Genomic DNA, 23,761 nt, shown 5'->3' with positions numbered 1-23,761 from the left:
TTATGGCATGAAACAATAAAAATACTCCAAGAAAGCATAGGAAAAACACTGGAAGATATTGGCCTGGGGAAAGACTTCATGAAGAAGACTGCCATGGCAATTGCAATAACAACAAAAATGAACAAATGGTACTTCATTAAACTGAAAAGCTTCTGTACAGCTAAGGAGACAATAACCAAAGCAAAGAAACAACCTACACAATGGGAAAGGATATTTGCATATTTTCAATCAGACAAAAGCTTGATAACTAGGATCTATAGAGAACTCAAATTAATCCACATGAAAAATGCCAACAATCCCATATATCAATGGGCAAGAGACATGAATAGAACTTTCTCTAAAGATGACAGACGAATGGCTAACAGACACATGAAAAAATGTTCATCATCTCTATATATTAGAGAAATGCAAATCGAAACAACCGTGAGATATCATCTAACCCCAGTGAGAATGGCCCACATCACAAAATCTCAAAACTGCAGATGCTGGCGTGGATGTGGAGAGAAGGGAACACTTTTACACTGCTGGTGGGACTGCAAACTAGTACAACCTTTCTGGAAGGAAGTGTGGAGAAACCTCAAATCACTCAAGCTAGACCTCCCATTTGATCCTGCAATCCCATTACTGGGCATCTACCCAGAAGGAAAAAATTCCTTTTATCATAAGGACACTTGTACTAGACTGTTTATTGCAGCTCAATTTACAATTGCCAAAATGTGGAAAGAGCCTAAATGCCCACCAACCCAGGAATGGATTAACAAGCTGTGGTATATGTATACCATGGAATACTATTCAGCCATTAAAAAAAATGGAGACTTTACATCTTCGTATTAACCTGGATGGACGTGGAAGACATTATTCTTAGTAAAGCATCACAAGAATGGAGAAGCATGAATCCTACATACTCAATTTTGATATGAGGACAATTAATGACAATTAAGGTTATCGGGGGGGGGAGGAAAAGCAGAAAGAAGGATGGAGGGAGGGGTTGGGGCCTTGGTGTGTGTCACACTTTGTGGGGGCAAGACATGATTGCAAGAGGGACTTTGCCTAACAATTGCAATCAATGTAACCTGGCTTATTGTACCCTCAATGAATCCCCAACAATAAAAAAAAAAAAGAAAGAAATTGAGGCCCAATGAAGTTACATGTTTCCTAATGTCACAAAGCCAGCCTAGTTTATTTATTTATTTATTTTATGGTTAAATCATAACTGTGTACATTAGTGCAATCAAGGGTTACAATGTGCTGGTTTCATATACAGTCTGAAATATTCTCATCAAACTGTTCAACGTAGACTTCATGGCATTTTCTTAGTTATTGTATGTAGACATTTGTATTCTGGCTTTAGTAAGTTTCGCCTGTACCCATTCTAAGATGCACTGTAGGTGTGGCCCCACCCGTTACTCTCCCTCCACCCTAATCTCCCCTCTCCCTTTCCCTTCCTTGGCCCTTTCCTCATTGTCTTGTGCTATAGTTGGGTGATAGCCTTCATGTGAAAGCTATAATTTAGCTTCATAGTAGGGCTGAGTACATTGGATACTTTTTCTTCCATTCCTGAGATACTTTGCTAAGAAGAATATGTTCCAGGTCCATCCATGTGAACATGAGAAGAGGTAAAGTCTCCATCTTTCTTTAAGGCTGCATAATATTGCAGGGTATACATATACCACAATTTGCTAGTCCATTCGTGCGTCGATGGGCGACTTGGGGTTCTTCCATGATTTGGCAATTATGAATTGGGCTGCAATAAACATTCTGGTACAGATGTCTTTGTTATATTGTGATTTTTGGTCTTCTGAATAGAAACCTAGTAAAGGCATCATAGGATCAAATGGCAGGTCTATTTTTAGGTCTCTAAGTATTCTCCAAACATCCTTCCAGAAGGAACGTATTAGTGTGCATTCCCACCATCAGTGTAGAAGTGTGCCCTTTCTCCACATCCATGCCAACATCTCTGGTTTTGGGATTTTGTTATGTGGGCTACTCTTACTGGGGTTAGGTGATATCTCAAAGTAGTTTTGATTTGCATTTCTCTGATGATTAAGGATGATGAGCTTTTTTTCATGTTTTTGTAGATGGTGCGTCTGTCTTCTTTAGAGAAGTTTCACTTCAAGTCCTTTGCCCACCCTGAGATGGGATCATGTGTTCTTTCTTGCTAATATGTTTTAGCTCTCTGTGGATTCTGGTTATTAGACCTTTATTGGAGCGGAGGTATAACCTGCAAATATATTCTCCCATTCTGAGGGCTGTCTGCTTGCTTTACTTACTATGTTCTTGGTTGTGCAGAAGCTTTTTAGTTTGATCAGGTCCCAGTAGTGTATTTTTGATACTGCTTCAATTGCCTGAGGAGTCCTCCTCATAAAATATTCACACAGGCCGATTCCTTTAAGAGTTTTCCCTGCACTTTCTTCAAGTATTTTTATAGTTTCGTGTCTTAAGTTTAAATCTTTTATCCAGTGAGAGTCTATCTTAGTTAATGTTGAAAGGTGTGGGTCCAGTTTCAATCTTCTACAGGTTGCCAGCCAGTTCACCCAGCACCATTTGTTAAATAGAGAATCTTTTCCCCCACTGAATGTTTTTAATTGGCTTGTCAAAGATCAAATAACGGTAAGTGGCTGGATTCATGTCTTGGTTCTGTATTCTGTTCCAGACATCTACTTCTCTATTTTTGTGCCAGTCCCATGCTGTTTTGATCACTATTGATTTATAGGACAGTCTGAAGTCCAGTAGTGTGATTCCTCCTGCTGTGTTTTTAGTGCTGAGTAATGTTTTGGCTATTCAAGGTTTTTTTCTGATTCCATATAAAACGAAGTATTATTTTTTCAAGATCTTTAAAATATGACAATGGAGCTTTAATAGGAATTGCATTAAAACTATATATTGCTTTGGGTAGCATAGACATTTTAACAATGTTGATTCTTCCCAGCCATGAGCATGGTATGTTTTTCCATTTGTTAACGTCTTCAGCTATTTCTTTTCTTAAAGTTTCATAGTTCTCTTTGTAGAGATCTTTCAAGTCCTTTGTTAGGTATACTCCCAAATATTTCATCTTCTTTGGCACTACTCTGAAATGAATAGAGTCCTCGACTGTTTTTTCTTCTTGGTTATTGTTGGTATATGTAAAGGCTACAGATTTATGGGTGTTGATTTTGTAGCCTGAGACATTGCTGTATTCCTTGATCACTTCTAAAAGTTTTGTAGTAGAGTCCCTAGTGTTTTCCAGATATACGATCATATCATCTGCGAAGAGTGAAAGTTTGATCTCTTTTGACCCTATGTGAATACCCTTGATCGCCTTTTCTTCCTTAATTGAAATGGCTAAAACTTCCATTACAATGTTAAAGAGCAATGGAGACAATGGGCAACCTTGTCTGGTTCCTGATCTAAGTGGAAATGATTTCAGTATAACTCCATTCAATACGATATTGGCTGTGGGTTTGCTGTAGATGGCCTCTATTAGTTTAAGAAATGTCCCTTCTATACCAATTTTCTTAAGTGTTCTGATCATGAAGGGATGCTGGATATTATCAAAAGCTTTTTCTGCATCAATTCAAAGAATCATATGGTCCTTATTTTTTAGTTGGTTTTTGTGCTGTATTACATTTATAGATTTTCGTATATTGAACCAGCCTTGAAACCGTGGGATAAATCCCACTTGGTCGTGGTGTATAATTTTTTTGATGTGTTATTGCGTTCTGTTTGTTAGGATCTTATTGAGTATTTTAGCATCAGTATTGATTAGTGATATTGGTCTATAATTTTCTTTTCTTGTTGGGTCTTTCCCTGGTTTGGGGATCAAGGTGATGTTTGCTTCGTGGAATATGTTGGGTAATATTCCTTCTTTTTCTATATTTTGGGAGAGGTTTAGTAATATAGGTACTAGTTCTTCTTTAAAGGTTTGGTAGAATTCTGATGTAAAGCCATCTGGTCCTGGGCTTTCTTTTTAGGGAGATTTTGTATAGTTGATGCTATTTCAGAACTTGATATAGGCCTGTTCAACATTTCCACTTCATTCTGGCTAAGTCTTGGTAGGTGGCATACTTCCAGGTATTGGTTGATTTCTTTCAGATTTTCATACTTCTGAGAGTAGAGTTTCTTATAGTATTCGTTAAGGATTTTTTGAATTTCTGAGGGGTCTGGTGTTATTTCATCGTTACCATTTCTGATTGATGAGATTAGAGATATTACTCTTTTTTTCCTGGTTAGGTTGGCCAGGGGTTTATCTATTTTATTGATCTTTTCAAAAAACCAACTTTTAGATTTATTGATCTGTTGTATAATTCTTTTGTTTTCAAATTCATTTAATTCTGCTCTGATTTTGGTTGTTTCTTTTCTTCTGCTGTTTTGGGGGTTGGAGTGTTCTTCCTTCTCCAGTTTCTTGAGATGTCCCACTAAGTTATTAACTTCATCTCTTTCCGTTTTCTTGAGGAAGGCCTACAGTGCTATAAATATTCCTCTTAGGACTGCCTTTGCCGTATATTAGAGGTTCTGGTAATTCATATCTTGATTGTTGTTTTGTTCCAAAAATTTGGTGATTTCCTTCTTAGTCTCGTCTATTACACATCTATCCTTCAGCATAAGGTTGTTTAGCTTCCATGTTTTTGTATCGGTATACAGGTTCTTGTTGTTATTGAGTTCAACTTTTATTCCATGATGGTCTGAGAAGATGCAAGGAATAATTTCTATTTTTTAAAAATATACTGAGGTTAGATTTGTGGCCCAGGATGTGGTCAATTTTGGAGTATGTTCCGTAGGGTGATGAGAAGAATGTATATTCAGTTTTGTTGGGTTGAAATGTTCTGTAGATGTCTTTTAAGTCCAGAAGTTGAATGGTTAAGTTTAAATCTAAAATTTCTTTGCTTATCTTCTCTTTGGAGGATCTATCCAGCACTGCTAAAGGGGTGTTAAAATCTCCAACTACTATGGAACTGGAGGAAATCAAGTTACTCATGTCTGTTAGAATTTCTCTTATAAATTGAGGTGCATTCGGGTTGGGTGCATAAATATTAATAATTGAAATCTCATCATATTGAGTATTACCTTTAACATATTTGAAGTGTCCATCCTTATCCTTCCTCATTTTGGTTGGTTTAAAGCCTATTGCTTCTGCAAATAGGATTGCAACACCTGCTTTTGTCTGCTTTCCATTTGCCTAGAGTATAGATGACCATCCCTTCACCTTGAGTCTATATTTGTCTTTTAATGTAAGATGCGATTCTTGTATGCAGCAGATATCTGGCTTGAGTTTTTATATCCAGTCAGCCAACTTATGCCTCTTTAGAGGACAATTTAAACCATTTACATGAATTGAGAATATTGATAAACCTTTTGAGAGTCCAGTGGACATTTTTAATCCTTTTGTGACTGTGGAAGTTGGAATTTGATCAAAATTTTCTGGGTGAGTTTACTTTTGTGGTGGAGGATTGCGCTGGTCTTTTTGGAGGATAGGTCTGAGAATATCCTGGAGAGCTGGTTTAGTTATGGAAAATTTCTTCAACATGTAAATGTCATTGAAGTATTTAATTTCTCTGTCATATATGAAACTCAGTTTTCTGGGTACAGGATCCCGGGTTGAAAGTTATTTTGTTTTAGGAGATTAAAAGTCGATGACCATTGTCTTCTGCTGTTTCAGCAGAGAGATTTGCAGTTATTCTAATATTCTTGCCCTTATAGATGATCGTTTTCTTTCATCTGGCTGCTTTCAGAATTTTCTCCTTCACATTAACTTTAGTTAAATTGATTATGATGTGTCTGGGGGATGTCTTATTTGGGTGGAGTCGTGCTGGGGTTCTGAAACTGTCTCCTATCTGAATTTCAGAATCTCTTGGCATGTCTGGAAAGTTCTCCTTCATAATCTTATTGAGAAGAGACTCTGTGACTTGTGAAGCCAATTTGTCACTTTTGGGGATCCGTATAAGACGAATATTCGTTTTCTTCGAATTATCCCAGAGTTCTCTGAGAGAGTTATCTGTTTTTGCCCTCCATTTGTCATCCTCTTTGAGAGTTTGGGAGCGTGTGAAAGGTTTGTCTTCAATGTCAGAAATCCTTTCTTCTGCTTGCTCCATTCTGTTACTGAGGGATTCGATTGTGTTTCTCAGATCTTTGAAGGCTGCAACTTCTTGTCTCAATGTGTCAAAATCTTTGGTCATTTGGTCTTTGAATTCATTGAATTCTTGAGATATCTTTTGGGTTACTGCTTGGAGTTCTAATTCAATCTTATTTGCTATCCAGATTCTGAATTCGATTTCTGACATCTCAGCTATTTGTTTGTGCATGGGATCTTGTGGTGTGTCTGCCCCATTGATCCTTGGGGGAGTTGATCTACTCTGATTATTCATATTGCCAGAGTTATTCTGTTGATTTCACTTTATGATTTTTATTCACCATTGCCTCTGGCCATCCTCAGTGTTGGGGAGGTATCTCTCCAAGATTAGACCCCAGCGGGATCACTCTATTGTTGCTGGGTCTTTGTAGTGCGTGACCCTGTGTAGTTCCTCTGGTGCTTCCCCAGCCAGGGAGTTCTGGTTGTGGAAGCAGCTCTGGAGTATGACACACCCGGATCCAGCAACAGGGAGGGAGGTGGTGTGCATGGTTCTGGGAATGCCTGGAACCCAGTGACTTTGGCATAGAGAGCCCAAGGCTCCAGTCATTCTGGCCAGGAGAAGGCCTCTGTGCAGAGGGAGGGCTCCAGAGGGCACGTGGCTACCAGAGTTCCTGGCCAGATGAGTGGGCCAGTGTGGAGGCAGGGAGGGTACAGGAGGGAGGACGCAGGGTTGCGCGGCTCCTGCAGTTCCTGGTCAGGGCATGCTGAGGCCCGGCAGGTGTGGGTCGTGGGTCAGGAGTTGCGGCGCAGCTCTTATGGAGGTCCAGGTGGCACCAAGCCCAGGAGTTTGAGCTTGCTATGAGCTGTGATGCCACGGCCCTCTAACCAGGGGAACAGCCCGAGGCTGCAGTTTGCCAAAACTGGTCTCACTCTGTCCCTGATAGTTAAGGCTGTAAGGCAGCTCAGTCCCCGCCTTTAGGCTGCTCAATCACTATGTTACTAGCTCCAGCCCGATCCTTGCTCTGCGACCTTGAGGGCAGAACTTGCCGGGGCAGTTCTCTCACAATGACTCCCTGCGACCCACAGCTGAACACTATTAGCTCTATCCAGCTCAGCAGCTCAGTCTGTGCCCTAGACAATGCCCAAGGTTCTCCACACTCCTGCTCAAGCTCTCCCCAAGGCAGTGGAACTGAGTGCCAAGTCTAAAAACACTGAAACAGTTCAAGGTAAGGCCTTTCCATTTTGTAGTCTCACTACTGCTTGTACTTACGGCTGCCGGCGGGATTAGGTCGATCGAACACACAGAACCGCTTGCCAGTTTTCCACTGTTTTTGCCCTGCTCTTTGGGTCCAGAAGTCCCTTGCTGACTCCCTGTATCCTCAAAGGGATGATTATAGGCAAATCCCACCAGCCAGAGATGCCTGGAATCTTATCTCCCCAGATATACCGTGCCCATTTGGAGGGAAGCTGTTATTCAGCCGCCATCTTGCTCTATTTCCTCTGCCCTTGCCTCTTTGTCAAAGATCTGATTTTATTTTAGAAATGTGTTAGGGATTTGGAGTCTACATCTTTCTTCACTCCAGAGCACCCAAAGAGCTAAAATAATGGAAAATAAAGTATCAATTTATGAAAGACTAAGCAAGTATCTGATCCTCAATTCAAAGCTCTCAACCACAATCTAGATTGAAGAATGTCACCTTAGGGTGAAATTCTTTCCTTCTCCCTATAGCTAAGCATGCGTTCTATGTGAGTGAAGAGCAGCATTCAAGAGAAAGAATAGTGGATCCAACTCACCAGTTGCGTATGGGGAGTGAAAGCCACACAGTGACCCTTCCTACTATTTAAACAGGGTTCCATTAATGGCAGGATTTGACCTCCTCAGGATAGAGAGAAATCAGAAATTTTGGCATAGTTCCCTTCAAATGGTCGGCATAGCCAACATGAGAGGAAGGGTAGAAGGATTCTACCCAATGCTGTTTTCTCTGGTTGGCTCTAATAGCACCACCCTACTCACTACTTACACATAGTCCCACTTGTTACGTTCTAAGGTAGCATCTGAGAACCAACATAATCTGTGCATTGCACTACCTTCCAGTAACACCAAACCCTTCTCTCACTCCCTCACTATGTACCTTAGCTCACACTGTCTCATTTTCCTGGCAAGTTCTTCTTCTTTTTGTTCCTTAGTAAACATGACTTCATTCCTACTTAATCCTTCAGGACCTCACCTCTTCTACGTGGCCTTCTCTGGCATTTCTACCTACATTTAGAATTTCTCCCCAGCGATTACCATAATACCTGATATCTTCTTCTGTCTCAGCACTCATGATAATGGATTGTAATTACATATTATATATTTTATATTCTTTATTGTAGTCTTTTCATAGACAAAGATAGTGCCCTATTTTTTCCTCTACCTCTAGCACTAACACATTTCCTGGCATGAAATAGGCATTTGATAACATGTATTGGACATCCATAAACTGAAGGACAGTTTTATATTATATTTCTTCCTAGAGAAAGATTAGAATTATAAATTTATTTTTTAAATAGTAAGGCTTAAAGTTCCTTTAATGTCCTTTTTAGACTTTGAGCTATGAAACTTAATTGTTTACCTGCTTAAGAGTGCCTGGCCACCTTGGTAATCCTAGCTGAAGAGTCAGCAAAATTGAGGCCATGGCAAATGTGGCTTCCCACACTCCTAGGGGAGATTTATTGTAAACTCTAGGATCAGACAGGCTTCAACAAACCTCTCCACCCCACTGGGCCCTAACCTAAGCATTTCCAATTATCCCAAGAACAACACTCTCTCCCTGACATTGCTGACATCAGGAGGTGCTCTAAGCATCCTCTTGACTTGATACATTTTAGGCTATGAATCAGCTCTCAGTTCCCGTGTTCTACAAACTTCAGGGTACAAATTAGTATGCCAGGCTTTCTGGGTAGTTTTCTGATGGTCCCTCAGTTAGCTTTAGCTTGGGAGAGGAAAATTGCCGCTCTTTCTGCCACCATACAGAGAAAAGTAAAAAACACTGTACACTGCCAACTCTTTCCAAAGAAATCAAAGAAATCCTCACACCTGGCCTCTGATTTACAATCTTCCTATCCACTTTTTATTATGTATTTATTCCCTGATGACAGGTGATATGCAAGTCCAATTTCACTTTCCATAAGATATGATCTAATATTTATTGTTCTCAGCCTGATGCTTTAGTAAAAATTCTGAGACAGAAAGAGCCTTATTTAATATAGCTTTACATATTTTTCCTGTTAATATTTATATAGGTTTACTAAAACATTTTTTCATTTTCTTTCCTCATCATTTATTTTTATTTGGTCTTACTTCTGATTTAATTTTCTCCTTAGTAGGTCTGATGTTTCAGTAAGGCTGTGTAAGTAGCTCTATCAGTCTTTCATAAAAATGCCTCCTTTTTTGTCTTTACTCAATTATTAAATGATAGATTAGCTAGGTATAGAACTATAGATGAACTATAATGTTTCCTCAGCCCTTTATATTCTTCTGGCCATCCATTACTATTGCTACATACGTTGTTACTCTAATTATTATTCCTTTGTAGGTAATTTGCTTATCTCTACTGTAATTTTGAAGATTTTTCTCTTTATTATTCACTGTAATAGTCTAGATGTGGATTATTTATTCCACTGGGGACTTTTTCAATTCCTGTCTTTCTTCAATTCTGGAAAATTCTGAGTCATTGCTGTTTAAATTTTGCTTTTCCCCCATTTTCTTCCATCCTTCCTCTGTGCCTTCAAGTTTTCTTTTGTTCTATCTCTATTTCTCTATGTAATTTTCAGTGTATAATTCCCAATTCTTTTTTCTTGATTCTGCTATTTAATATTTTGACTAAGCTTTTAGAAGTCTAATTATTATATTTTTAATTGCTAGAATTTCAAGCTGTCTCTTTTATAAAATTGCCTTCTTTTTTTCCCTCATACAATTTTCTAGGGTCTATTGCCTTATATTTAAAATCTCTTTTAGTGGAAGATCATGATACAAAAGAGGACAGATGTCATGCATGTAATAACACTCCAAGACCTTTGTTCATTTACTTTTGCTACAGCCAGTGTGACTCCAAACCCTGATTTCTCTCCCTTGAGCTTATTTTGGTAGGGGTTCTTTCCTTATGCAGTATTGCTTGTTGTCATTTGTCAGAGGTGTCCAGAGGGAGTTTTATATTTACATCTGAGGAGGGCTCTAGAGTTTTCTATTGTCTTGGATAACATTTTAACATTAATTCCTCAGATTGGTTAATGTGCCCATTGGTATTGGAAATTTGGACTTCTCTTTTTCCCATAAATGATGTAGGTTTTTAATGAATCCTTCCATGAAGGGTAAGTTTCCTTGCATCTTCCCTAATTGACTTTTACCTTTTTTCTCCAGTAAATTGCTGAAGTAATTCTATCTCCATTTCAGAGATAAGACTGCCTTTCAAAGTTTTTGGAATTTACATAGGTGAATCCATCCAAGCTCCCCCACTTTGCTCAGTTCTGAGGGTTATTCTCTGTTTCTATATGAGCATAAATATGCTCGTGTTTACCTACAGATCTCAAAACAATCTTTTATTGTCCAATTACTTCTCTATCTTTGCGTCTCTTCTGCATTGGTAATTTCTTTCATTCTTTCAAAAATGGTCATGTATTTTTAAAATTATTATTATTATTTTTTTAATTGACAGTTCTAATTGTTCACAGTAGGGAAATCAGGTGGTTCAGGGTCAGTTGATCTCTATTGTCAATATTGGCCAGAAGTCATCATTGAATTTCAAAAGTGAGTTTGTTTTGAATTTGTTGTAGCTACAGCTCATAATTAAAATATAATAACAAACAAAGTAATGGACTCCAAGATCTTACTTTGGTTAGTGGGAAGGAAGAAATTATTATGGCAAATTTTGTTTTCAGTGGAAATTTTTCCTCCTCTTAGTATATGAGAAAAATAACATTTCAACAAAGATGATCTGTTTAATGAATTTCAGAACCTTATTTGGAGCACTTCACTTGCACCTTGGAGGAGCACCTGAGGGTCCAGCTGGTACTGGGAAGACTGAAACTACCAAGGATTTGGCAAAAGCTGTAGCCAAACAATGTGTCGTTTTCAACTGCTCTGATGGATTAGATTATTTGGCTCTAGGAAAATTCTTTAAGGTTTGAATTGATTTCTAATTTCTCTATAGTAGGGTAATGGATCAAAGAGGAAGTCTATTTCTAATGAAACAATTGAATGCAAATAAAAGATTTACTATATCTTAAGTAAAAGTAAAAATAGAAGCCTACCTCATAATTCCCAAGTAAAGGGAAGTTTTAACAAAAGTCTTTGGGAAGGAGCTTACTTTCAGTGCCTCCTATAATGGATTATTATTACTGACAGAAAAGAGTGGTGTTTCTTAAGTACATTGGAACAGATAATAGTTTTAGAACCACTATATCATGTAAAAGTTATGGAACTCCAAAGACTTATTAAACCTCTAGATCTTATTATCAACAAGTTATTATGATTCAATAATTTACTTTTATAAACATATTCTAGTTGATCTTTTTCAGTGAGCTTGAAGTCCTTGTTCTATTATTTTTCTTTTTAAAAAAATTTTTTTGATACTTATAGATATACATGTTTTCAGGGTATTTGTGATTACAAACTAAGTACATTCATATAATTTGTAAAGACCAAATTAGTGTTTTTTTTTCCCCTTATTCTAAGTTATATTCCCACTCTTTTTTTGTTGCTGTTGTTGCAGTTTCTGGCCAGGGCTCGAACCCACCACCCTTGGCATATGGGGCTGGCACCCTACTCCTTGAGCCACAGGCTCCACCCCATAAATTCCCACTCTCCAGAGTATACAAGATTGCTAGTTTGGAATTAAAGATGCCAAGTCCCTGACGATAAACCTATGATTATCTGGTCATTTTAGCAGCTTGTTGCTACAGCCTGTTATTTCTTAAACTGCTAGGTGGCACAAGTGAACACAAAATGATCCATCTGTGACTATAGGTTCTTTCTTATTTATTTATTTATTTATGTTTATTGTAATATTCAAGTACATTCTAAAGATTCTGTAATGTTCTTACAAGGGTACATGTGAAATTTACTAACTGTAGAATATAGATGTCTAAACGCAATAACTAAGAAAATGCCGTGAAGGCTATGTTAACTAGTTTGATGAAAATATTTCAAACTGCATATAAAACCACCATGATTGCATTAATGTACACAGATATGATTTAATAAAAAAAAGAGAAAAAGATTCTGTAATGTTTTCTTTTCCACATTTTTCCAGAAAAAGTTAATATTTTTAAAAACAAACTAACAAAATAGAATATACCAACTCTAAGCTATGCAGTAAATTTTTTCTGACTAAAATATGGCCTGATCATTACATAACGGATCTGGAGTTTAAAATTACTCCACATTTGTGATGCTGAAACAGTTAGAAAAAGAATTTTAAAAGGTTAGAATTATAATTAATAAAATACCAAGAAAACATTTGAATGACCAATTAACATTTTAATTCATCTTCTGTAAGATTTACAACCCTTTTGTAATGATTATTTTAAGAAATAATAAAACTAAAGGATTCTACATGTAGTACATCTCATTCTGTTCCTAAATGTTTAAGGAAATATTTGCAATATTTTACTCAGCATTTTAATCTATATAATGATTTTTAAATTCTTTGATTTAGATTCATATATTTAATAGTATTTAATTGGATTATTGATTTTATTAATTATGAATACCTTCTTTGTGTTAGGATTGTGCCAAAAAATAGGGATACAAAATTAGAAAAACAAGAGTTCTTACTATTAAGAACCTCACATTTTGTGTAACTGTTTGAATATGTTACTTCCTAAGAATTCTGTTCTCTATGATTTCTAATTATGCATGAGAAGTCAAAGTCATAGAAAGTGTCTTCTTTAAATAAAGAAAATGTACGATTCTTTGACATGCATACAGTTCCTGTTCAGTGTTCATTCAGAAGGATGAACTGTGTCAAGTCCAAGGCCAGCTCTAATCGGTGGTGTGGCTTTGTTCTGATTATTTAGCATCGCATATGGTACAGTCTTAGTCTGCTTATATAAAAGATATGTACGAAGTGCCATAAATCATGCCTGGCATATGCAATGTAGTCAATGAAAAACACATACACAAATAATTATCAAATCTATGTTCAATAATTATTTCTTGAATTTTGTAATGTTTTTAAAAAGTAAATCTGAGTTGAGTATGGTGATGCACTCCTGTAGTCACAGCTATTAGCCAGGCCAAGGCAGAAGGATCACTTGAGCCCAGGAGTTTGAAACTTCAGTGAGGTATGATGATGCCATTGCACTCTAGTCTGGGTATAGAGGGAGACTCTGTCTCAAAACAAACCAAAAAAAGTAAATATGAATTCAGATGAAACTCCTAATGCTTAATTTTCCAGCTTTTTCTTATGACCACATGGCACATATCTGTGAGGCAGCTATCGGTTAGAATTGCAAATTGGGGCCTTAAACTGTTAGCTAATTGGATTATTTTTGTTGTTTGTTTGTTTTGGAGACAGCCTCTCACTCTGTTGCCCCAGACTAGAGTGTGTCAGCTTAGTTCACAGCAACCTCAAACACATGGGCTCAAGTGATCTTCCTGCCTCAGTCTCCTGAGTAGCTAGGACCATAGACTCCTGCCATTAGCTCCTGGCTATTGTTTTCTATTTTTAGTAGAGAGGGGCTCTCACTCATACTGGTCTCAAATTCCTGAGCTCTAGCAATCCTCCTGTCTATGCCTCCAACAGTGCTAGGATTACAGGTGTGAGCCACCATGCCCTCCCTATGATAGTTAATTATTAAGGTGCTCTAACCACAAAGCAATCTCATTGGCAACCAAAATAATCTTATTTAGAGGATTATTGTAATTCATTCTATAACATCCACATGGAAAAAGCAAATAAAATCAGCTTGTAAATTAAAAGCAAGAAAAGCTTTGAAATGATAGGTTTACATCTATCTTAATGCTAAAAAAATACGGAAAGTATAAAAAAATCAATTGGAAGATTTTCCAATTGATCAAATTCTTTATTCCTACAGAATAATGAATTGTTAATGAATAAATAAGCTGTCTTTAAAGATAAAGGTGAATAAGCAATTTCCTTGATAGGATATTAAATCGTTGAAAAGATCGGGTGAAAATGTAACATTTCAATGCAATATTCAATCCGATAAAGCTGAAAAATTTTCATTATTCTTTTCTCCCAGGGACTGTTATCTTGTGGAGCCTGGGCTTGCTTTGATGAGTTTAACAGAATTGATTTGGAGGTACTATCTGTGGTTGCTCAACAAATCCTTACTATCCAAAGAGGTAATGGGCTAGCCTGTCTTCACATTATGTAAAAATTAAAGAAATATAAGAGGAACAAATGGCACAAGTCACATTTACATGTGGTATTGCTAAGTCATTTCATTCCTCATTACTCACAGGTATTAATGCAGGTGCTGAGCTACTAGTATTTGAAGGAACTGAACTAAAACTTGACCCTACATGTGCTGTCTTCATCACAATGAACCCTGGGTATGCTGGGAGGTCAGAACTGCCAGATAATCTGAAGGTATGAAGAGAATTAATTATAACATCTATTTCTTTTCCATAATTTACAAAGTTAATATATGAAAAGAAAGAATATGCTATCTTTGAATGTTATGGAGACTATGCTATCTTTAAATGTTATGGAAAATATGTGTTTTTAGTCATTACAATATTTTAGAAAACTATTTTAGGAAATAATTTTGAAAGCTTTTGAGTATCTTTAGAAAGTAAATAGGCATATCAGGTATAATTTCCAAAATGTGTATTTTAAAAATAGTGCTAATTATAAAAAATAGAAAATACTTAAAAATATTAATAAAAATATATCCATTCTACTACTTATTACATGTATATTGTGTCCCACCTCCAATTTTAAATATCTTTTTTACAATGTTAGAATCAGATAATTGAGCATGCAAGGTTTTTTTTTTAGTTAATATTATAACATGAGAATGTTCTCATTTTATAATCATAATTCAAACTGTAAATAAATTTACCAAAATTTATCTTACTGTTGGACATTTACTTTTAGTTACCTTATAAATAATATCACAATGGGCCGTTTTTGCTAAAGTATTTTTCTCTAGTGTAAAGCATTTCTTTAGGTAGAGTCCCAGAACCAAGAGCTGTGTTGCAAAATTGTCTTCTAAGACAGGTTGAAACAATTTACATCCCATATCAATTCTCAATTCTCATTGATACCCAGCACTAATATTTTTTGTAAAAATGCATGAAACATTTTCTTATTGCATTAATCAGATCTTCACTTTAAAAATTAACCTCTTGGATTATTAGTAAAACTTGGCATTTTCCCCATATCATTGTTAGCCATTTTATATCCATTTCTGAGGAACTGTGATTTATGGTATGTGCATAGAGAGTGATGTTGAAGAGCAATGCAGTGGTAATTGTGGATACAGCCGTGTTGTCTAACTAAATCCTGCACTGCCACATATCACTTAGACTGACAGCTTCTCACACTAAATGAGCAATTTTTCTTTTCCACCAAGAAGACTTTTGATATGATTAATTGCTGCCAAGTATTTTTATATTTCCATTTTGTACAAAGTATTCTCCATTTCCATTTCATTTCATTTATATGTCAGATCAATTGTTTTAGTACTTCACCTTATGAAGGAAGGCAGATTAACAAATGAAAACTGGTAAATCCTCATTTACCTGAAAAGCATGTTGCCACTTTTTATTGGGATTTTCTTTTGGAAAGTTTTTTTGTTGTTGTTGTTAACTTATGTTATTCTTTTAGTCAGTAGGATCAGTATGAATATATAAATAATTGTAAAGGCAGGAAAAGCAAACACTGTGAGTAGCTTATCATAAAAAGCTAGAAACCATTGCTAGTAGAATCTCTTAATGCTCCAGGCAGACTTTTTCAGTTTTACTTACAATATGTGTTGAAACAGTGGTAAAATATTCACCTGGTGGTTCTTGGGGTTATTTTGTATGTATATTAGACCAGAAGCTATTCTCAAATTTTGATAGCTTTTTTTGTTCCTCCTATTGTACAGTCTTCTTAGTTAGGGCTGCTACAGGACATCTGTTTTTAAGTATATGTGGAAATACCTAACGAGTCTGAAATGAAACAGTTATGTATTTCTAAACAGAAAAATTCTGATGGTTCCCAGAAATTATCATTACAAGTCTTCAGAATCATCCTCAAAACCTCCCTCTTCTTCACCCAGTCAGTCATCAATTCCCTGGGTTTCTATTTCACGAAGTCCTGTGATCCCTGCTGCACCTGTCTGGTCCCACCGCCACACCTTGCTGCCACCCGCTTCCTCTTCTCCTGTGTGTCTTACTGCAACAGCTTGCTCCTCACCATTCTCTTTCCTGCTGAAATTCATTATAATGAATTCCCCATTGCGGTGCTACCAGTGTTATCTATCAAAAGAATTCTAACCATATAATTTCCAGCCTTAAAAAACTACTTTAGACTCCTTTTTGCCTATAGAATAAAATTCAAATTTCTTAGTACAATCCACGAAAGCCTTGGCATTAGGACCCAATTGCATCTGTCCCCCATTTCCCTGCACATCTGTTACACTGGGCCCCACAAGCGTCTGAGTATCTCAGGCCTTTCCACATGCTGTTTTCTCTGTGAGTGTTTTGCTAAACCACCACTTTCCTGCCTGACAAATTCATACTTGCGTCTTTTAAAGTATAACAGCAGTGAACCACTGAATATACATCTAGTTCAGATAGGACCTTCTGAGTGAAGTCCCTGGGCCTGGCAGAGATTTGTAGCTAAATCCTGCCATGTGCATGTCCATGGCTTCTTCTTGGACTCCTGTGTTAGGTCTCTCTACTTATAACTCCCATGACTTAAGTAATTGGTTCTGTCTCTCCAGTTGTCATTCCCTTCTCTTTCACTCTCTGGTTTACTCTGCATAAACCTCACTGTTGGAGCTTTCTTACTCCATCAGGAGGCATGCAGGGGTAAGATTGAAAATGGTTCCAGCTGGGTCCTTTTCTGTATCATGTACAGCTCATGCATCCTCTGTCCCAACAAGCTGTGGGCATTAATCCTGCCTTTACAGGCTGCTTTTGCTTTCTCAGACATGAGCCAGGCACTGATCAGTATTTCCCCCAATGTAGGGATACCTACCAAGCTCTCACTGAACCTAGGGGTAGTGAGGGGGATTGCGGGGACTCACAGGATAACAACAGCTTTCATCAAAAGATCTATTTTTACAAATTATCCCTCTTCCTTACTCTCTCAAATATGTTGTGATCTATAAGTAGATGAGAAGCTTCAAGGATTGAGCACATTTTGTGTGTAAATTTTGCACAGTGGGCAGATCATAAGCATTTTGGTAACTGTTATGTTTCGTATCATACAGAAAGAGTCCCATTTAGACTTCCTGTTACTTTCAGACAAAACCCACATAATAGAGCAATTTCTTAAAAACATTTCCACTTTAAAGAAGCTGTATTTTAGATTGAAACTACTTTGAAGAATCAATACTGAATGATCATTTAAGAATAGTTAAGTGTTAGAAAACAGGCATATCTTAGGTCTCCTAATGTCACAAAACCAATAACTGATACATAGGATAAAATACCCTGGTAGAAATGGAGGGGAAAAAGCAGATCCTTAGTCCTCCATTTCAATCAGCTAAAATCAAGCTAATTCCTGAGCAGATCAAATGTTTATGAAATTTATTGCCAGTTCCTTAGAAAGAAATGGTAAGAAATTATTGCTTGATTTTTTGGCATCAATATGTAGTCCCTTTTATTTTTTGAATTTCTTAATCTCTTACATTGTTTTGCCTTTTAAATCACTTTACTGACACATAATAATTGTACATATTTGTGGGTACAGAGAGATTTTGATAGATGTATACAATGTGAAATGATGTCAGAGTAATTAGCATATCTATTTCCTCAAGTAGGAGTTCCAGTGGTGCAATTGGTTAGTGCATGGTACTGATATTTCCTCAAGTATTTATCATTTCTTTTTGTTGGGAACATACAAAATCTTCTCTTTTAGCTATTTAGAAATATAGAATAAGTTATTGTTAACCGTAGTCACCCGACAGTGCTATAGAACACGAGGTCTTCCTTTTCCTATGTAGCTGTACTTTTGTATCTGTTCGCTAACCTCTCCCTATTCACCTCTTTCTTTTTCCAGCTTCTTCTTACTACTATTCTACTCTTTTCTTCTGTGAGACCAACTTTTTTAGCTTCCGCAGATGAGGGAGAACATGTGGTATTTATCTTTCTGTGGTGTGACTTATTTTAGAATGGTCTTTTTAAACAGACCCTTTCTCCACACCCACAGGCTCTCTTTCGGACAGTGGCAATGATGGTGCCTGACTACGCTATGATTGCTGAAATCGTCCTGTACTCCTGTGGGTTTGTCACTGCTCGGCCACTGTCCGTAAAAATCGTGGCTACCTACCGCTTGTGTTCTGAGCAGCTGTCATCTCAGCATCACTATGACTATGGAATGAGAGCTGTGAAGTCCGTGCTGACCGCAGCTGGGAATCTGAAGGTAGAGAACACAAATGTTTCTTATTTATAAATTTCTCATTTGTAAATCTCAGGTCTGTACCTCTTCACAGAGTTCCAATAACTGGTTGGTTTCATGAACTGACTGAAAAAAAACATCAATTATTTTACTTGAAAAATTATTATTTTGCACACCTGAAAAAGGAAATTTTGTTTATATGATGATTTTAGATGATTTTATATAATGATTACACATGTAATTCTTAGTAATTTGAGTTCTATTCTATAACTTTTAAATATGAAACTGAGTATTACCAAGGATTCTGAGAAATATTTTGAAGGCTTTCAGTCTGTATTGTATATGTAGCTCTAAAGGAAATAAGTATAATTAATAAATATATTCAAAAATCTCTAAATATTGTCACTTAATGTAATCAAGCAATTACAGCCAACTGTGAACTAGCAGTAACAGTATGCAGTATAATGTTTGCATTCAAAATGGTCTAAATCATAACTGTGTCTATGAAAACCCAAATACTCTTAGTTAAACCTTTCATTGAAAGTACTTTGTGAAACCATGAAATATAACTGTATGTTATATATAAAGTTAGTTCTTTATGAAAATAAGATAGGCTGCAGTTAATAGCAAAATGCTAAACATGACCTTGAAGTTTGCAAAATTTTCACATTTATGATTTGTAGAAGATACAGATTTTAAAATATATTCCACATTATTAAGAAGAATGGAATGCATTTTTGTCTGCTGTAATAATGTTATCAAGAATTCGATATATAGTGGTGATATTCTTTTTCACATTAGACTGACATAATTTCAAGTCATTGTTTTTTGCAATAAATAAAAATGACTAGAAGCAACCATTTGTATTAACTTGGCATGCCAGGATTATGTTGTGGTCAGATAATGCAAAAGATAATGCATTGTCCTAGAGTATGTCATCACTGAAATCTTGACAATGGAATTGAGCTATTAAAATTACACAACAAATGAATCCTGCAAATGAATCCTATCATTCTTTGTCAAAAGCTAATTCAGAATTGTTGAATGTTTGTGGCTGAATATTTTGAAGTTTGTTTCTTTTATATCAAGAAACAATTTAAACATTATCTTCAAAATAATAGCCTCTCAAATAGCAAAAGAGACTTATGACACTTCATAATTTATGTGCAGTTAGGTTGATCCAAAGACAAAATCCAGATGAACAGGACTAACTCTCATAAGGAGGAGCTCTGGGCATTTAGAGACTGAATCTGATTTCCAGGCATCACAGGATTTGTAAGGCTGAAGCCAGTTAAGTAAGAACATGGCATTTGCTAAGTGGAAAGAGTCTAGAGAAAAGAGAGAGGGTTCTAGAAACTTAAATGTAGGGAATAGGAAAAACTTTGGATTGAGATGTTGAGTAAACTATTAAAGTTGGGAGAAAAAATTCTGAGTTTAGTTTTGTTTGTTTGTTTGTTTGAGATGGAGTCTTGCTCTGTTGCCCAGGTTAGAGTGCCGTGGCATCAGCCTAGCTCATGATAACCTCAAGCTCCTGGGTTCAAATGATCCTCCTGCCTCGACCTCCCAAGTAGCTGGGAGTACCGGTGCTTGCCACCTCACCCAGCTGATTTTTTTCTATTTTTAGTAGAGATGCGGTCTTGCTTTTGCTCAGGCTGGTCTCCGGCTCCTGACCTTAAGCAATCCCACTCACCTTAGCCTCTAGAGCAGGGGTCCTCAAATTGCGGCCCGCGTGCCACATGAGACGGCGTGATTGTATTTGTTCCTGTTTTGTTTTTTTACTTCAAAATAAGATATGTACAGTGTGCATAGGAATTTGTTCATAGTTGTTTTTTTTTTTTAAACTATACTCCGGCCCTCCAATGGTCTGAGGGACAGTGAACTGGCCCCCTATTTAAAAAGTTTGAGGACATCTGCAGAGCAAGAGGTTATATTTTTGTTAAAGCTCTTATGAATAACAAGTTCAGGGTTCAGATTTCCAGTAAACTTTGGGCATATCTCAAATGTTTTAGAATCTAATATGAGTTTTCTTACCATCTTCTACTACTGACACAGTGCATTAACTAGCCTCTCCCCCCCTCTCTGTGAAACTCATTAACACATGTCCTGGCATAGGACTGAATAGCCAGCAGTTTTGTCCATTCCATTCTTTTTTGGCTTTTGTCAGATGAGCTATCTTCCTTACCCAGAGCAAGTTTGCTTGTTCTTGAACATTTCTGAAGCCAGTTGGACATGTAACTGTTATTACATCATTTCATTACATGGCGGGGAAATTGATGATATATAAGCAGAACAAGAAGGGTTTTATTTCTATGAAAACTAAGTTCATTGTTTAAGAAAGATTCAGCAAATAAGAACTGCTAAAATGACTTTGAATGAGATGTCGATGAGAAAAGTGTATAAAATTGAAAAATAAACCTTAAAAATTTACAAGGATGATGCACTTAAATTGTTTTACAAGTATCTTTGAAGAGCATTATCCCCTTTGAAAAACAAAACAAAACAGAACACAAAATGGGACAGAATAGATGATGTATTATTGATGTGGTTTTGCAAAAAAAACGGGGGGGAGAAGAATGCAGAACTCTACACTTAGAGAAAAGGCCTTGACATAAAAATATGGGCAAATGAATGAATATTTATATGTCTTAAATTTAAATGCATCTTTTGAAAATGATTGTCTACTTTTAATAATTTTTACTAAACTCAGAACTAGTCTCGGACCCATAGGGTAAGCAAGCTCTACTTAATATATAGGCAATGGCAACCCCCAAATTACATTGAATGCATAGTTAATATCTCTTTACCTAGCATTTCCGTGAAAAGGTAGTTGGTTCAACTTACGTTTATATTATAAGGTATTAAACACTCAACAAGTGTAAATGTCAGTTTCTAATCTACAATTCAATAAAATGAAAAGAAGTAAGGGCAACATTTTTGCATTTGTTGAAGTTGCCTGTAGAGTCTTTGTATTTGAGTGTATTGGACAGGAAATAGAGGTGCTGTTAGACGGTGCAGATATAATCATGAGTATATTTTTTTAGCTGAAATATCCAGATGAAAACGAAGAAATTTTGCTGCTTAGATCTATCATTGATGTAAATCTGCCAAAATTTTTATCCCATGATTTACCACTCTTTGAGGTAAGAACATTTATTTATTCCGATGTATCAAAACTTGTATAATAATGTATCTATCAAATGTCCAATTTGGCAAAGCTCCCTACAAGAACTTCTACTGTGAAAAACAATGACAGTATCGAGACACAATTGATCTTTCCATGTTTTATTTGAAGTGTGTTTAGCTAGTTTTGTTGCTTTGGATGATGTTCAACAACTGAAGATTTTAAAATGCTACTTTTGTTTTTGTTCTTTTTTTTTTTTTTTGGTGCAGAATATAATGAGCACACAAAAGTTGCAAAATGTTTGCTTATAAAGTCCCCTAGAATGTAGGCTCTGTAAAGAAAAGCAATTAATCTAACCTACCACTAAAGCCTTAGCCCAGTGTAGAAACAGCCCTTGGTAAATGTTTGTACAATGAATGCTGAAGAAATAAAAGAAATAAGCTTAATTTCCTTAAAAAAATGAGATGACTTTTATGAAACTATTTTTTAGGATAATTTAACATAAGAACCAAGCATAATAATCTTGTTATATTTTAAGATTAGAGAGGGAATATTAGAATAATATGTAAAGTTTCTGTATTATCATCTGTTTTCAATCTTTTCCTCTTCCCCACATGAGGGAGAAGAAATAAGGGAGCAGAAATAAGGGAGCAAAGACTCCTTTCAGACATTAGATACTGTACTAACTTGTCTGCCTTGGAGAAGAGATATCTTGCAGCATATAGGCGAGGATGTTGTTAATAGCTGTCAGGAAGGGGAGAAGAGATAGTGTCGCTACGATGGCCCAGTGCCACTAGCTATCCATAGCAACCATGACATCATTCTGAAGGGAGCTGTCCTTAGTTTTTAGAGTTAGAAGTGCAAATATTTTATGGAGCAAATCAATAGGCAAGAGTTCAAATGTTTTCCATAAAAGTTTCTTTCATTTTCCTTGGTATTAGCGCTTCATATATTTTGCAGAAGTAAAAGCTGTCTTCATTTTCAGAATGTGGGAATATTTCACTAGATGCATTCTTATGAAGTTTTTGTTGATTTATTCAACAAGCATTTACCAAGCAGTGTTTCTCAAGTGGAGCATAATTGGTATTTTCAGCTGGTATTTTCCTTATTGTACAAGACTGTCCTATGTGCTGTAGGACATTTGGCCTTCCTGCTCCCCCCCCCAAGAGATGTCCATAGACCCCCTCCCATAGTGACAAGCAGAGGACACCTCCACATATTTCCAGCTTTCAACCTGGTAGGGGAGCGAGGGAGTGAGGGGTGCTGGTCTTGGTTGACAGCCACTGAAAGCCAAATATTTTCTGGGGTTATATGCTTCTTTCAGGGATGTGCTTAAGCAATTTGAACAATCTGAGAACATACTCTTATTTATTTAATATATATATATATATATTTTTTTTTTTTGAGACAGAGTCTCATATGTCACCCTCGGTAGAATGCCATGGCATCACAGCTCACAGCAATCTCAAACTCTTGGGCTTTAAGTGATTCTCTGGCCTTAGCCTCCCAAGTAGCTGGGACTACAGGCACCTGCCACAATGCCCAGCTATTTCTTTTTGTTGTTGTTGTTGTTGTCGTTGTTTAGCAGGCTCCAGCTAGGTTCGAACCTGCCAGCCTCGGTGTATGTGGCTGGTGCCATAGCCACTGAGCTATGGGCACTGAGCAGAGATACTCTTATTTATATAGCAAACCCCATGTCCCTAATATGGACCAGTACTATTCTAATTGCTTTAAAAACACAAGGCAAATTCAAAAAGTTCATGAAAAGGACGGTGCCTGTGGCTCAGTGAGTAGGGCACCAGCCCTGTTTACCGAGGGTGACGGGTTCAAACCCAGCCCTGGCCAAATTGCAACAACAACAACAACAAAGTTCATGAAAAATGGAATTAAAAGATAAAAAATATAAACCTTATTTCTCAACATAAGCTCCATCAAGTTCAAGATGCTTTGTAAGTGGTAATACCAGCAGTTCAGCCCATCAAGGGTTTTATTCTTTTAACCATGTCAATGCATTCTTTTTCACATTATGAA

The 23,761-nt window shown here is 36.7% G+C and overlaps 1 protein-coding gene across 1 annotated transcript in view; it reads left to right on the top strand.

The window, feature by feature from the left end:
• Positions 1-23,761, top strand: part of DNAH7 (dynein axonemal heavy chain 7) — a 324,659-nt gene that overhangs the window by 123,979 nt on the left and 176,919 nt on the right. The window contains exons 25-29 of the mRNA XM_053597477.1: positions 11,041-11,209; positions 14,294-14,396; positions 14,516-14,643; positions 18,421-18,633; positions 21,651-21,749. Coding sequence (XP_053453452.1) covers positions 11,041-11,209; positions 14,294-14,396; positions 14,516-14,643; positions 18,421-18,633; positions 21,651-21,749 — 712 coding nt within the window. The remainder of the gene's footprint in view (positions 1-11,040; positions 11,210-14,293; positions 14,397-14,515; positions 14,644-18,420; positions 18,634-21,650; positions 21,750-23,761) is intronic.

This window comes from Nycticebus coucang, chromosome 7 (genome assembly GCF_027406575.1).
Source record: "Nycticebus coucang isolate mNycCou1 chromosome 7, mNycCou1.pri, whole genome shotgun sequence".
NCBI lineage: Eukaryota > Metazoa > Chordata > Mammalia > Primates > Lorisidae > Nycticebus > Nycticebus coucang.
The sequence above is the reverse complement of the archived record's forward strand: the minus strand, read 5'-3'. Positions and strand labels throughout refer to the sequence as shown.